The 13,782-nt window shown below is 44.7% G+C and overlaps 1 protein-coding gene across 1 annotated transcript in view; it reads left to right on the top strand.

Annotated features, from left to right (window-relative positions):
- Positions 1-13,782, top strand: part of LOC137655767 (unconventional myosin-XIX-like) — a 291,069-nt gene that overhangs the window by 148,854 nt on the left and 128,433 nt on the right. The window contains exon 12 of the mRNA XM_068389896.1: positions 13,397-13,504. Coding sequence (XP_068245997.1) covers positions 13,397-13,504 — 108 coding nt within the window. The remainder of the gene's footprint in view (positions 1-13,396; positions 13,505-13,782) is intronic.

Raw genomic sequence — 13,782 nt, 5'->3', positions numbered from 1 at the left:
GGCCCTTTAGGTGCCTCCTACATCTCCTGCTCCTCTCAAGGACATAAGACCAACAGAAGGATTGAGGAAGGATACCACCTCACTTCATGTGGATTTCACCATCCGTCCGATGCAAAGTAAGGGTGCCAGACGATCCCAAAGAACTGGGCTTTGAATTTGGGTCAACGGACTTACGAGGAACCTTTTGCAGGTTACAAATCATCACAAGCTCACCTAGTGCATAGTGGTCTGCCTCCTGAGTCTTAACCTATAGTATTCTGCCAATGACCTAGACCCTCCCCAGGTTTCTGAAGGGAGAAAGGGTAGTTTTAATTACATGAAATATGAAGAGGGTGATCTCACATTTTATCAAGAGAAGAATAATAAACGCTGGTGCGGCCCTGTAAAAGTATTTTGTCATAGGAACAGAGATGTTTTCATATGGGCAAATGGTGTTTTTAAAAAGGTGGCTGATTATAGCCATACAGAGTCTATGCCCCTGAAGACAATGATAAAGGGGTGATTAATGTAAGTAACATCACTGAGGAGAAATTTGTTAAAGAGAAAGATGGAGTAAGAAACGAATGCAGAAGAAAAATGAGATCTCAATCTAGAAAGGTTGAGTTAATTGAAAAGAAAGATGAAGAGGAAAGAAACTAGAATGAAGTCAGTGATTTTATGAAAGAGAGAGAGGAAAAGAGGACACGTAATCATGAAAACATCATGTGGAGCAATAGGGTGATTCTATTGGTGCCTATTTGGTGGGGTCTAAGAAGGCCAAATGCTTTCACTTTCATAATACAGTATTTGTAGTGGAACTCCCATTTAAATATCATAAGGTGCTGGAAGTGATTGAAGCTGAAGAAAGATAATATAAAAATCTCAAAGATTATGATTCTTTTGGGGAAGTCAAAGCTTATGAACAACAAAGAATTGCCAGTAGATGGGTAATTAAAAAGAAGGAAAAACATGATGGTCAAAAGACTGATGATAAAGCCAGGTTGGTTGTAAGATGCTTCCAAGTAGAGTGCAAACCTCAAGCTGATTCTCCTACTGCTATGAGAGAAAGTGTAAAAATATTTTAGCTGTAGCAGCAAATTAGAAGTTTAATGTGCAATTAGCTGACATTGGGGCTGCTTTCTTGCAGTCTAAAACGGGTCACTCCCATCAGCGCAAGACTCAAGGAATTTGGTCCTCCCTGTTCAAGACATTTCACATCAACATCTTGGAGGCCATGGCAGCCTTCCTCACACTGAAGAAATTGTCTCCTCGTCCCTCAGCCCACATGCGACTGACTCTGGACAGCGATGTGGTGGTCAGATGTCTGAACCGTCAAGGCTCACGATCGCCTCAACTCAACCAAGTAATATTAGCCATCTTCCGTCTAGCGGAGAAGAAGAGATGGCACTTATCAGCAGTTCACCTTCAAGGGTTCCGCAATGTGACAGCGGACGCTTTATCCAGGATAGCTCCGATAGAGTCAGAATGGTCCTTAGACGCAGAATCATTTTCCTTCATCTTACGCCAAGTCCCGGAACTGTAGATCGACTTCTTCTCAACGAGCGACAACAAGAAACTTCCTCGATACGTGGCCCCGTACGAGGGCCCTCGTGCAGAAGCAGTGGACGCCATGTCCTTAGACTGGAACAAATGGACCAGGATTTACCTGTTCCCTCCGCCCAACCTTGTGCTAAAGGTCCTCACCAAGATGAGATCCTTTCAAGGAACGGCAGCCCCAGTGGCTCCAAAGTGGCCCCGGAGCAACTGGTTCCCCCTGATTCTGGAATTACAACCGAAGCTGATTCCACTGCCGGACCCAGTTCTGTCTCAACAAGTTCAGAAGTCGACTGTCTTCGCTTCATCACAGAAAACCAGAGCCCTTCATCTCATGATTTTCTCTCCCTTGCCGTACAGAAAAGGTTTGGAATCTCGAAGAAAAGCCTAGAATTCTTGGAGGAATATAAGTCAAAATCTACCAGAAGGTAATACGAGTCATCTTGGAAGAAATGGGTAACCTTTGTCAAGGAAAGAATCCGAAGGAAATCTCGATGGATTTCTGCTTGTCTTTCTTTATTCACCTTCATGAACAAGGTTTAGCGAGGCAGATATAATTGCTGTTGCAGGTGTTGAGGCGCCAGTGATGGGAGATGAGAATGAGAGAGAGATTACAAGAGAGGAAGTGAGGGGTGCACTAGATGAAACGAGAGTAGGAAAAGCATCTGGTATGAATGGTGTGAGATCTGAGATGTTGAAGGAAGTGGGTTGACTGTACTTGAATGGTTGGTGTGATTGTTTAATGTGTGTTTTGTGTTGTCAATGGTACCAGTAGATTGGGTTTGTGCATGTATTGTAACATTATATAAGGGTAAAGGAGATGTGCATGAGTGTTGTAATTCAAGAGGTATTAGTTTGTTGAGTGTGGTGGGAAAAGTGTATGATAGAGTACTGATTAATAGGATTAAGGATAAAACAGAGAATGTAATCTTAGAAGTACAGGGTGGTTTTAGAAGAGGTAGGGGTTGTATGAATCAGATTTTTACACTTAGGCAGATATGCGAGAAATATTTAGCAAAAGGTAAGGAAGTGTATGTTGCGTTTTTGGATCTGGAGAAAGCGTATGATAGAGTTGATAGGGAAGCAATGTGGAATGTGATGAGGTTATATGGAGTTGGTGGAAGGTTGTTGTAAGCTGTGAAAAGTTTCTACAAAGGTAGTAAAGCATGTGTTAGGATAGGAAATGAAATGAGCAATTGGTTTCCGGTGAGAGTGGGACTGAGACAGGGATGTGTGATGTCGCCGTGGTTGTTTAACTTGTATGTTGATGGAGTGGTGAGAGAGGTGAATGGTCGAGTGCTTGGACGAGGATTGAATTTGGTAGACGAGAAGGACCATGAATGGGAGGTAAATCAGTTGTTGTTTGTGGATGATACTGTACTGGTTGCAGACGCTGAAGAGAAGCTTGGCCGATTAGTGACAGAATTTGGAAGGGTGTGTGAGAGAAGTAAGTTGAGAGTTAATGTGGGTAAGAGTAAGGTTATGGGATGTACGAGAAGGGATGGTGATGAGAGGTTGAATGTCATGTTGAATGGAGAGCTACTTGAGAAGGTGAATCAGTTTAAGTACTTGGGGTCTGTTGTTGCAGCAAATGGTGGAGTGGAAGCAGATGTACGTAAGAGATTGAATGAAGGATGCAAAGTGTTGGGGGCAGTTAAGGGAGTAGTAAAAAATAGAAAGTTGGGCATGAATGTAAAGAGCGTTCTTTATGAGAAAGTGATTGTATCAACTGTGATGTGTGGATCGGAGTTGTGGGGAATGAAAGTGAAGGAGAGACAGAAATTGAAAGTGTTTGAGATGAAATGTCTTAGGAGTATGGCTGGTGTATCTCGAGTAGATATGGTTAGGAAAAAAGTAGTGAGGGTGAGAACGGGTGTAAGAAATGAGTTAGCAGCTAGAGTAGATATGAATGTGTTGAGGTGGTTTAGCCATATTGAGAGAATGGAAAATGGCTGTCTGCTAAAGAAGGTGATGAATGCAAGAGTTGATGAGAGAAGTACAAGAGGAAGGCCAAGGTTTGGGTGGATGGATGGAGTGAAGGAAGCTCTGGGTGATAGGAGGATAGATGTGAGAGTAGCAAGAGAGCATGCTAGATATAGGAATGAATGGCGAGCGATTGTGACGTAGTTCCGGTAGGCTCTGCTGCTTCCTCCGGGGCATTGGAAGACCGCGGAGGTAGGAGCAGTAGGGGATTTAGTGTTATGAAGCTTCATCTGTGGTGGATAACGGGGGAGGGTGGGCTGTGGCACCCCTAGCAGTATCAGCCGAACTCGGTTGAGTCCCTTGTCAGTTTGGGTCCTCGTAGAGAGGAGAGGTCCCCTTTTCTGTTTCATTTGTTTGATGTCAGCTAGCCCCCAAAATTGGGGGAAGTGCCTTGGTATATGTATGTATGTACAGTTAAGTGAAACACCAGATTAATCAAAATCCGGTTCATTTCAAATATAGCTGTAATTTCTTACCACAGTAAATGGATATACACTGTACAGAGAGAGAGAGCTAGGACCAGCTGGGTGTAGAGATAGGTATTGGCGCACATCTCTCCCAGTGTAAAGGAACGAGGGCTATTTGAAACCATTGCCTGGCTTAAATTTTATCGCTATTTTTACAAGTATTTTTATGTAATAGGTGTTGCATTGTTCTTCGCCATCCCAATGCTGTTGCCAACTATTAGAAATCAAATTCTTAATGTCGGGTGAACAATCATCACAAAGAATATTTTTTTTTTTCTCCTTGGCCACGGAAAACTTAAAACACGAAGCAAGAAACCGCGATTAACGAAGCCCGACTGTACTTAGTTTGAAGTTAGACAAGCTATGTTGAATTCATGCAGGAATTTGAACAGTGGCTAAGGTTTGGAAGTTAAGTGCCAAATAACATATGTAAGATCTCTTTAGACTACTGTAATGTAATCTTGTAACATAACCTTGACATTAACTAGGTTTTATCCACTAATATTTTGAGTCGCCAAATAACTTGCAAAATTTAGGCATTGTTAGCATTTATAGAATGAATGTTATAAATTTCATTGACAGTACTGTAAAAGGATTATTAATTTTAGCTTTTCATTCACGTAAGTGGAAGATGATAAGATTTTCCTTCTTTGTTAATAAGATTAACTGTGGGTTTTGACAATTTTCAAAATTATTAAAAAGAAAATCTAAGAAGAAGTTTTTTTCACAACTACATACATCTTAAAAACAGGGGTACTAGATCTATGCATTGCATGGTGCGATGCTCTTTACCTTGTATGACACTTTGTGCTATTCTTACAGCAAATACACTCGTTCATTTTTTTTAGGTATAATGGTACCAGTTTGTCTAGTGTGTAAAATTGAATTTCTGGGTGATGAATTCAGAGACAAGGAGGCTAGACTACACTTAGTTTGAAGTTAGACAATCTACTTTGAATTCATGTAGGAATTTGAACAGTGGTAAAGCATCAGAAGTTAAGCACCAAATAACATATGTAAGATCTCTTTAGACTACTGTAATGTAATCTTGTAATATAACCTTGACATTAACTAGGTTTTAACCACTGAAATTTAAATTGCCAAATAACTTGCAAAATTTAGGCATTTTTAGCATTTATTGAATGAATGTTGTAGATTTCATTGAAAGTACTGTACATACATACATACATATACCAAGGCACTTCCCCCAATTTTGGGGGGTAGCCGACATCAACAAAGAAACAAAAACAAAAAGGGGACCTCTACTCTCTACGTTCCTCCCAGCCTAACAAGGGACTCAACTGAGTTCAGCTGGTACTGCTAGGGTGTCACAGCCCACCCTCCCACATTATCCACCACAGATGAAGCTTCATAATGCTGAATCCCCTACTGCTGCTACCTCCGCGGTCATCTAAGGCATCGGAGGCAGCAGCAGGGCCTACCGGAACTGCGTTACAATCGTTCGCCATTCATTCCTATTTCTAGCATGCTCTCTTGCCTTGCTCACATCTATCCTCCTATCACCCAGAGCTTCCTTCACTCCATCCATCCACCCAAACCTTGGCCTTCCTCTCATACTTCTCCCATCAACTCTTGCATTCATCACTTTCTTTAGCAGACAGCCATTTTCCATTCTCTCAACATGGCCAAACCACCTCAACACATTCATATCCACTCTAGCTGCTAACTCATTTCTTACACCCGTTCTCACCCTCACCACTTCGTTCCTAACCCTATCTACTCGAGATACACCAGCCATACTCCTTAGACACTTCATCTCAAACACATTCAATTTCTGTCTCTCCATCACTTTCATTCCCCACAACTCCGATCCATACATCACAGTTGGTACAATCACTTTCTCATATAGAACTCTCTTTACATTCATGCCCAACCCTCTATTTTTTACTACTCCCTTAACTGTCCCCAACACTTTGCAACCTTCATTCACTCTCTGACGTACATCTGCTTCCACTCCACCATTTGCTGCAACAACAGACCCCAAGTACTTAAACTGATCCACCTCCTCAAGTAACTCTCCATTCAACATGACATTCAACCTCGCACCACCTTCCCTTCTCGTACATCTCATAACCTTACTCTTACCCACATTAACTCTCAACTTACTTCTCTCACACATACTTCCAAATTCTCTCACTAATCGTCCAAGCTTCTCTTCTGTGTCTGCAACTAGTACAGTATCATCCGCAAACTGTGAAAGGCTTAAATATAAAAGCCGCATTATATTTTAGCAATTAGCATACAGCATGTATGGACTGAGAGACTAACAAATGAGGAGGTATTGAGAAGAGTGAATCAGGAAAGATCACTTCTAAAAGTGATAGGGAGGAGGCAGATGGAATTTCTGGGACATTTAATAAGAAGAGAAAAGATCAACTTTTGTTCCTTACGGGACAGATAGAGGGGAGAAGTGCAAGAGGTTGGCAAAGGAAAAAGTTTTTGGACAGCTTACTGGAAGATGTAAAGGAGAAATTAACAGCTAGACAATTTATACAGAGAGCTAGAGACAGGATCAGGTGGAGGCAATTGACAGCCCACTTCGAGGACAGGATACCCAGATAGATAAATAATCATACTGTATAGAGTAGACCCTTTTGAGAGTCCATATGTGTCAAAAAACTTATCCGTAGTATATTGCTGATTTTTATGAATAGAACTTACCTGGCAGTTATATATATATAGCTGAGTCTCTGACTGCGGCAGAATTTAATCGAAAATCCCGGCAACCGCCTTGTGGTGGTTGTGTGGTTAGATGGTTAACAACCCTTACAGGGTGGTACTTGGAATCATTCCCATTTTCTGTTCCTCAGATTATCTCTGCTGGCTGGATCGACAACATCGTTGGTCCGCCTTTCAGAGTTTTTTCGGATCGCTTTCCCTTCATTGCCTTTTTGGACTTCGTTTTTGGTGAAGTACACTGTGTTGGGATTTGGCAATCGTGTTGTTTTTGTTTTTTGTCTTTTTTCCTTTATTATCATGAGTGAGAAAATTCATTATCGTGTTTGTGCGAATGATATTTGCAAGGTGAGGTTGCCGAAACTTTCGGTTGACCCTCACACTATCTGTATGGGTTGCAGGGGGTTTGAATGTGCTTTAGATAATAAGTGCAAGGAATGCGAGGTTTTACGTGATAATGATTGGTTAGCTATGCAGCGCTATGTGCGCGAACTTGAGATTGATAGAGTTAGAAGAGCTAAATCAAAGTCAAAGTCTGCTAGTGAGCCTAGCTTAGATTTATATATTGACCCTTTGCTTGTAACCCCTTTGGAAGGTATTCCTTCCCCAAATGTAGTTACTCCTGCCCCTTCTACAGGACCTGTGCCTACGGATGACCCTGGGTATGCTAAATTAGCTGCTGAATTGGAGGCCATTAAAGCACAGTTGGAGGCCTTTAAAGGTAAGGGTGTAGGTGAAATTAGTGCTTGTGAAAGTGCAGTGGAGGTTGCGACTGATCGAATCTGTCATACCCCTAGGTCTAGACCTCTACCAAGCTCCCAGGACCAAGGGAGAAGGTACGTCGAAAGCCGAAAGGGGGTGAGAGGTGCTTATCCTCGGTCAGTCGTCGCCTCAGACAGTCCTGTTGCGATCCCCCAGGCTGCTCTTGACCGCCATAGGAAAGGCGTGTCGGATACGTTTGTGTCTTCGCCTGATCGTTCTCCCAGACGTAATTGGCGTTACGAATCAAGACCCATGAAGAGAGGGTGGAACCGGGATGTGCAGTCTCGCTCTCCCTCTCCCGGTTCGAGTAGCAGAGACCCTGATCCTTCGGAAGACGATTTCGATGTTCCTGTTAAAAGGGCGAAACAGAGAGTCCTTAGCCCAGTTAATCCTGCTAGACTCCCTGCTTCTTCTGCCAGCGCTCCCAGTCAAGCCGTACGACAACTGCCGTCTTCGGCACTGCAAGAGCCAGCGGAGGTTGCTAAAGCTTTCATGGTTGTTATGCAGGAACAACTTTCATCGTTAGTTAAAGCTTTCAGCCACCCTTCTCAGTCCCTCAGACGTAAGGACGTCTCTTTACCTATTAAGAGATCTTCTAAGAGAGATTTTAGTATCTCTCCCAAGAAACCTCTGCGCACTTCGTCGGCCGTACGACAACGTACACCCTCTTCATCGGCACGCTGCCAGGAATTTCCTTCCCCCCTCTCCCGCCGCCAGGACAATACTGCCTCTCGTTCTCGGCGCCGTGGCGATTCCGTTTCCCTTTCGAAACGCCTGGACGTTACTGCCTTGTTTCTTAGGAAACAGGATGAATGCAGTCTGCATTTTCAAGGCGACGGCAGCCTGCATCTTCAGGACGCTTCCGTTTCTCGTCATCGTGACGATACTGCCTCTCGTCATTGTGACGATACCACTTCTCGTCATCGTGACGATACCGCCTCTCGCCGACTGGATGTTAGCGGCGCTCGGCGCCAGGATTCAAACAGCTCTCGCTGCCAGACTGCTGGCAGCCCAACTCTTCGGGATGTTATCCTTGAGCAAGACCTCGAAGATAATTCGGAAGAGGAAGAAAAACCTGCCGACTCTTCTAGCGATTACAAGGTTCTTTCTCGCTCTCTTTTGGAACTTTATGGGGAGGAATTTCAACCTTTGGCCCCTCGTTCTCCTCAGTCTCAATTTACCAGGAAGAAAGCTACTAAGTCTTCGGCCTTCATCAAAATGAAACTTTCAATTTCGGCCAGGAAAGCTCTCGCTAAAGTGGATGATTGGATGAAGGAACGGAGACAAGCTGTCAAGACCACCTTTTCGTTTCCACCGTCCCGGCTCGCTTCCAAGGCCGGTATGTGGTATGAGACAGGGGAACCTTTGGGGTTAGGAGTGCCTTCCTCCTCCCAAGGTGACTTCTCGGCTCTTGTGGACTCGGCAAGAAGGCATGCTTTAAACTCTGCCAAGGTGATGTGGTCCATGTCTGAGCTTGATCACCTCGTCAAGGGAATTTTCAGGGTTTTCGAGGTTTTCAGCTTCCTGGACTGGTCTCTCGGGACTCTGGCCAGGAAGTCTGAACTCCTGGAGGACACGAAGGACCTGACGAGTATCATGTCCTGCATGGACAAAGCTCTAAGGGATGGAGCTAATGAATTGGCTTCCCTTTTCTCAGCAGGGGTCTTAAAGAAGAGAGCCCTTTTGTGCTCCTTCACCTCTAGATCTGTGACTGTTGCCCAGAAGTCGGAGCTACTTTACGCCCCTTTTTCACGTCATCTTTTTCCTGAAGCTCTGGTCAGAGATATCTCCCTTTCTCTGGCTCAGAAGGCTACTCAGGACCTTTTGTCTCGGTCGGCTAGAAAGACCTTACCTGTTGCTCCTGCTCCTCTGAAGAAGGAGGAGAAGAAGTTTCAAAAGCCCTTTCGGGGCAGGATCTCCTCGAGAGCGGATTTTAGGGGGAGAAGACAAGAGTCAGGGCCAAGGACCAGCAGGGGTGCGTTTAGGCCCCGGTCCAAAAAATGAGATGGAAGTCCTCCAGACACCAGTAGGGGCAAGACTGTCTCGTTTTTGGCAGTCTTGGGAAAGGAGAGGGGCGGACACCTGGTCCCTCTCAGTCGTCAAGGAAGGTTACAAGATCCCCTTTTTAACATTAAAGAAACCACCTCTCTCAGACTCTCCCCTGGCCTTAGTGACTCAGTACACCGACGCGGGGAAACGAGAGGCTCTTCTGGAGCTAGTCGACCAGATGTTGGTCAAGGGAGCAATAGAGCCAGTTCGAGACCTCGCCTCCCCAGGCTTTTACAATCGCCTGTTTCTGATTCCCAAGAACTCAGGTGGATGGAGACCAGTCCTAGATGTCAGCTCTTTGAACGCCTTCGTGGAGAAAACAAAGTTCTCCATGGAGACGACTCAGTGCTGGCTGCAGTTCGTCCAGGAGACTGGATGGTTTCTCTCGACCTGCAGGACGCTTATTTTCACGTCCCCATCCATCCGTCTTCGAGGAAATATCTGAGGTTTGTGTTCCAGGGCAAATGCTTCCAATTCAGGGCACTTTGCTTCGGTCTCAGCACAGCTCCCCAAGTTTTCACCAGACTTATGGCGAATGTGGCAGGCTGGTTACACCAGGAGGGGATAAGGGTCTCCTATCTAGACGACTGGCTGATCCGGTCACAGTCGAAAGAGAAATGTCTGGAGGACCTAATGAAAACTTATACGATCACTCAGGACCTGGGACTCATCGTCAACTGGGGGAAGTCTCAGACCGAGCCGAATCAGACTATTCTCTATTTGGGGATAGTTCTGAATTCAGTTCTTTTTTAGGCTTCTCCCTCCCAGGAGAGGCAGACCAGGTGCCTGGACAAGTCAAAGACTTTTTGAGGAAGCAGGAATGCTCAGCGAAGGAGTGGATGAGTCTGCTGGGAACTCTATCCTCCCTGGAGCAGTTTGTCCCTTTGGGGAGACTGCACCTAAGGCCTCTGCAACACTTCCTCGCAAAGGTTTGGAACAGAAAGATCCAGAAGGACACTTTTTTTTTCCCATTCCGACAGAGATCAAGGATCTTTTAATGTGGTGGCTGGACCCAGCTCTGTTGGGAAAAGGGATCTCTTTGTTCAAGAAGAACCCCGACCTAGTGATATTCTCAGACGCGTCCGAGTCAGGCTGGGGAGCAACACTAGGGAACAAAGAGGTCTCAGGTATTTGGGAAGGGAGTCAGGTCAGTTGGCATATCAACAGGAAGGAATTGATGGCCATTTTGTTAGGGCTCAAGGCCTTCAAAACCTCGGTGTTGGGAAAGACTGTGGAGATCAATTCCAACAACACCACAGCTCTCGCGTACATAAGGAAGCAAGGGGGAACTCACTCCCTCTCCCTGTTCTCAACTGCGAGAGAGCTTCTCCTCTGGGCGAACGAGAACGAGACCCAGCTGTTGACAAGGTTTGTTCAAGGGCAGAGAAACATCAGGGCAGACATGCTCAGCAGGAGGGGACAGGTCCTTCCTACAGAGTGGACTCTCAACCCACATGTCTGTCGGAGCCTCTGGAAGTTGTGGGGCAGACCGGTAATAGACCTTTTCGCCTCCGGTCTAAACAAGAGGATCCCCAACTACTGCTCCCTAGTCCCGGACGAGGAAGCTGTTGCAGTGGACGCTTTCTTGATGGATTGGACGGGGCTGGACATGTATGCCTTTCCCCCGTTCAAGATCATCAATCTGGTTGTCAGGAAGTTCGCTCTCCTCGATTCGGGACGAATGACCCTAGTGGCTCCATTCTGCCCTGCGAGGGAATGGTTCACCGAAGTGGTAGGGTTACTGATGGACTTTCCAAGAAGACTCCCGGCAAGTCCAGATCTTCTCAGACAACCCCACTTCGAGAGATTTCACCAAAACCCCCTCGCTCTCAATCTGACTGCCTTCAGACTGTCGAGAAGCTCGTTAGATCTCGAGGCTTTTCGGCACAAGCGGCGAAAGCCATTGCCAGGGCAAGGAGGATCTCTTCACAAAGAGTCTACCAGTCAAAGTGGGAGACCTTTAGAGCTTGGTGCAGGAGGCGCAAGGTTTCCTCGTCCTCTACCTCTCTGAGCCAGATTGCAGACTTTCTTTTGTACCTCAGGCAGGATGCTAAGCTGGCTGTATCTACCATTAAAGGATACAGGAGCATGCTCTCAACCGTCTTTAGGCATAGAGGCTTAGAGTTATCTCAGAATAAGGACTTGCAGGACCTCATTAGGTCTTTTGAGACAACGAAGCATGTGCACTTAAGACCCTCTTCTTGGAACCTGGATGTGGTGCTTAAGTTTTTGTGCTCCAGGAAGTTTGAGCCTATCTCGCAAGCTTCTCTGCGAGATGTGACTAAGTAAACCCTCTTCCTTTTGTCTCTAGCGACTGCCAGGCGGATCAGCGAGGTCCAGGCAATCGAGAAGCGTGTAGACTTCACCCTAAATAGAGCAGTTTGTTCCTTGAGGTTCGACTTTCTCGCCAAGAATGAGAACCCTTCGAAACCCTGGCCTAGGACTTTGGAAGTCCCTAACCTCACGAATCTAGTAGGTCAGGAACAGGAAAGCCTCCTCTGCCCGGTTAGGGCTCTCAAGGCTTATTTGGCCCACACTAAGAGCATGAGGGGGGCTTCCAACTCCTTATGGTGTTCAGTGAAGGATCCTCAAAAACCCCTGTCAAAGAATGCTTTGTCCTTTTTCCTGAGGGAAACTATTAGGGAAGCCCACATCTTTTGTGAGGAAGAAAACTTCGCCCTGTTAAAAGTACGGGCTCACGAAGTAAGGGCCATTGCTGCTTCGCTGGCATACCGGAAAAATATGTTAGTTAAGCAGATCATGGACGCAACGTTCTGGAGGAGTAACTCTGTCTTCGCTTCTCATTACCTCAGAGAGGTAAGAGTGGACTATGACAAGTGTTATACCTTGGGCCCATACGTAGCTGCGGCTTCTGTATTAGGCAAAGGAGTTACTACCCCCACTCAACCTTAGTTTATGTACTTGTATATGGGTTTGTGTTTTTTATGGTTGTCTGAGGTCCTCGTCCTGTGGTACGGTTCCCTCAGTCCAGATAGATAGTTTATATCTATTTCTGCAAGGTTAGATGGTTAGCTTTAGTAAGGTTGCAGGTTTTTTATATGGGAAGGTAGTTTTCTGAAGTCTAGTCAAGTTGTTGGTCCTACCCCTTTGACAGACTCGATTGAGTTGTTTGCAGCGTAGCAGGTCTACTCCTGGCTGAACTCTCCTAAGGGAAAGCGACTCTAGAGGCAGTTACCTTTGAAGTCAGCTACCTTAGCAGGTAAGGAATCAAGGTGTTTGTTCTCCTACAACTCTTTTGTTGTTTCCCCAACTATGTTTTTTCTGTCTGTTTCCCTCCTCCAAATGTGTGAATCAGCTATATGTATATAACTGCCAGGTAAGTTCTATTCATAAAAATTGAGTTTTTATGATGAAATAAAGTTTTATGAATACTTACCTGGCAGTTATATATATATTTTAAAGCCCACCCACCTCCCCTCAGGAGACAGGTCGGGCAAAGATAATCTGAGGAACAGAAAATGGGAATGATTCCAAGTACCACCCTGTAAGGGTTGTTAACCATCTAACCACACAACCACCACAAGGCGGTTGCCGCGATTTTCGATTAAATTCTGCCGCAGTCAAAGACTCAGCTATATATCAGCTATATATATATAACAGCCAGGTAAGTATTCATAAAACTTTGTTTTATCATAAAAACTCCATTTTTGTCCTGTTGAAGTTGAAGACTTGAGATTTATTGGAAGTGTAGTAAATAATGAAAAATGTAAATGATGAGTTATTCAAAAATATTTTATATATCATTCGGAACCAGAATCTCCCTGGTTTATATTGCATACTACAAATGAAGTCATCAAACAAGAACTAAGTTAATTATTGATTGATATATTGGTGTTCTATGTATTATAACTCAATTTTGATCAAAGCTCCATAATTTCTTACAGGTTTTGAAAGAAGAGGGATTTCTAGGAGTAGATATTAAGTACACTGACAACTCAAGATGTGTTTTGGCCTTGGATTCTCCAGTGTCGGTTTTTGCTATTCTTAACGAGGTTAGTGGTTTACTTTTACTTGTCAATGTAATGCCCTTCAAAGGTCAAATTATTAGGGAGGGTCAAATGAATTTCTAGATCTATAAACTTTTGAGGGTACTGTACTGGTTAGAGGCCAAGAGCTGCCCATGGCTCATAGCCCAACTTCTTGTACTGTACACACTGGCCGTCATACAATAAGAGCCATTTTGTAGTAAAAGGTAATAGTATGGATATTAATGTTTGGACATCATAACACTGATAAATAAAACGGTGTGTAACTAGCAAAGGTATTGAAT

The sequence above is a fragment of the Palaemon carinicauda genome, chromosome 16, assembly GCF_036898095.1.
Source record: "Palaemon carinicauda isolate YSFRI2023 chromosome 16, ASM3689809v2, whole genome shotgun sequence".
Taxonomy (NCBI): Eukaryota; Metazoa; Arthropoda; class Malacostraca; order Decapoda; family Palaemonidae; genus Palaemon; species Palaemon carinicauda.
The sequence above is the reverse complement of the archived record's forward strand: the minus strand, read 5'-3'. Positions and strand labels throughout refer to the sequence as shown.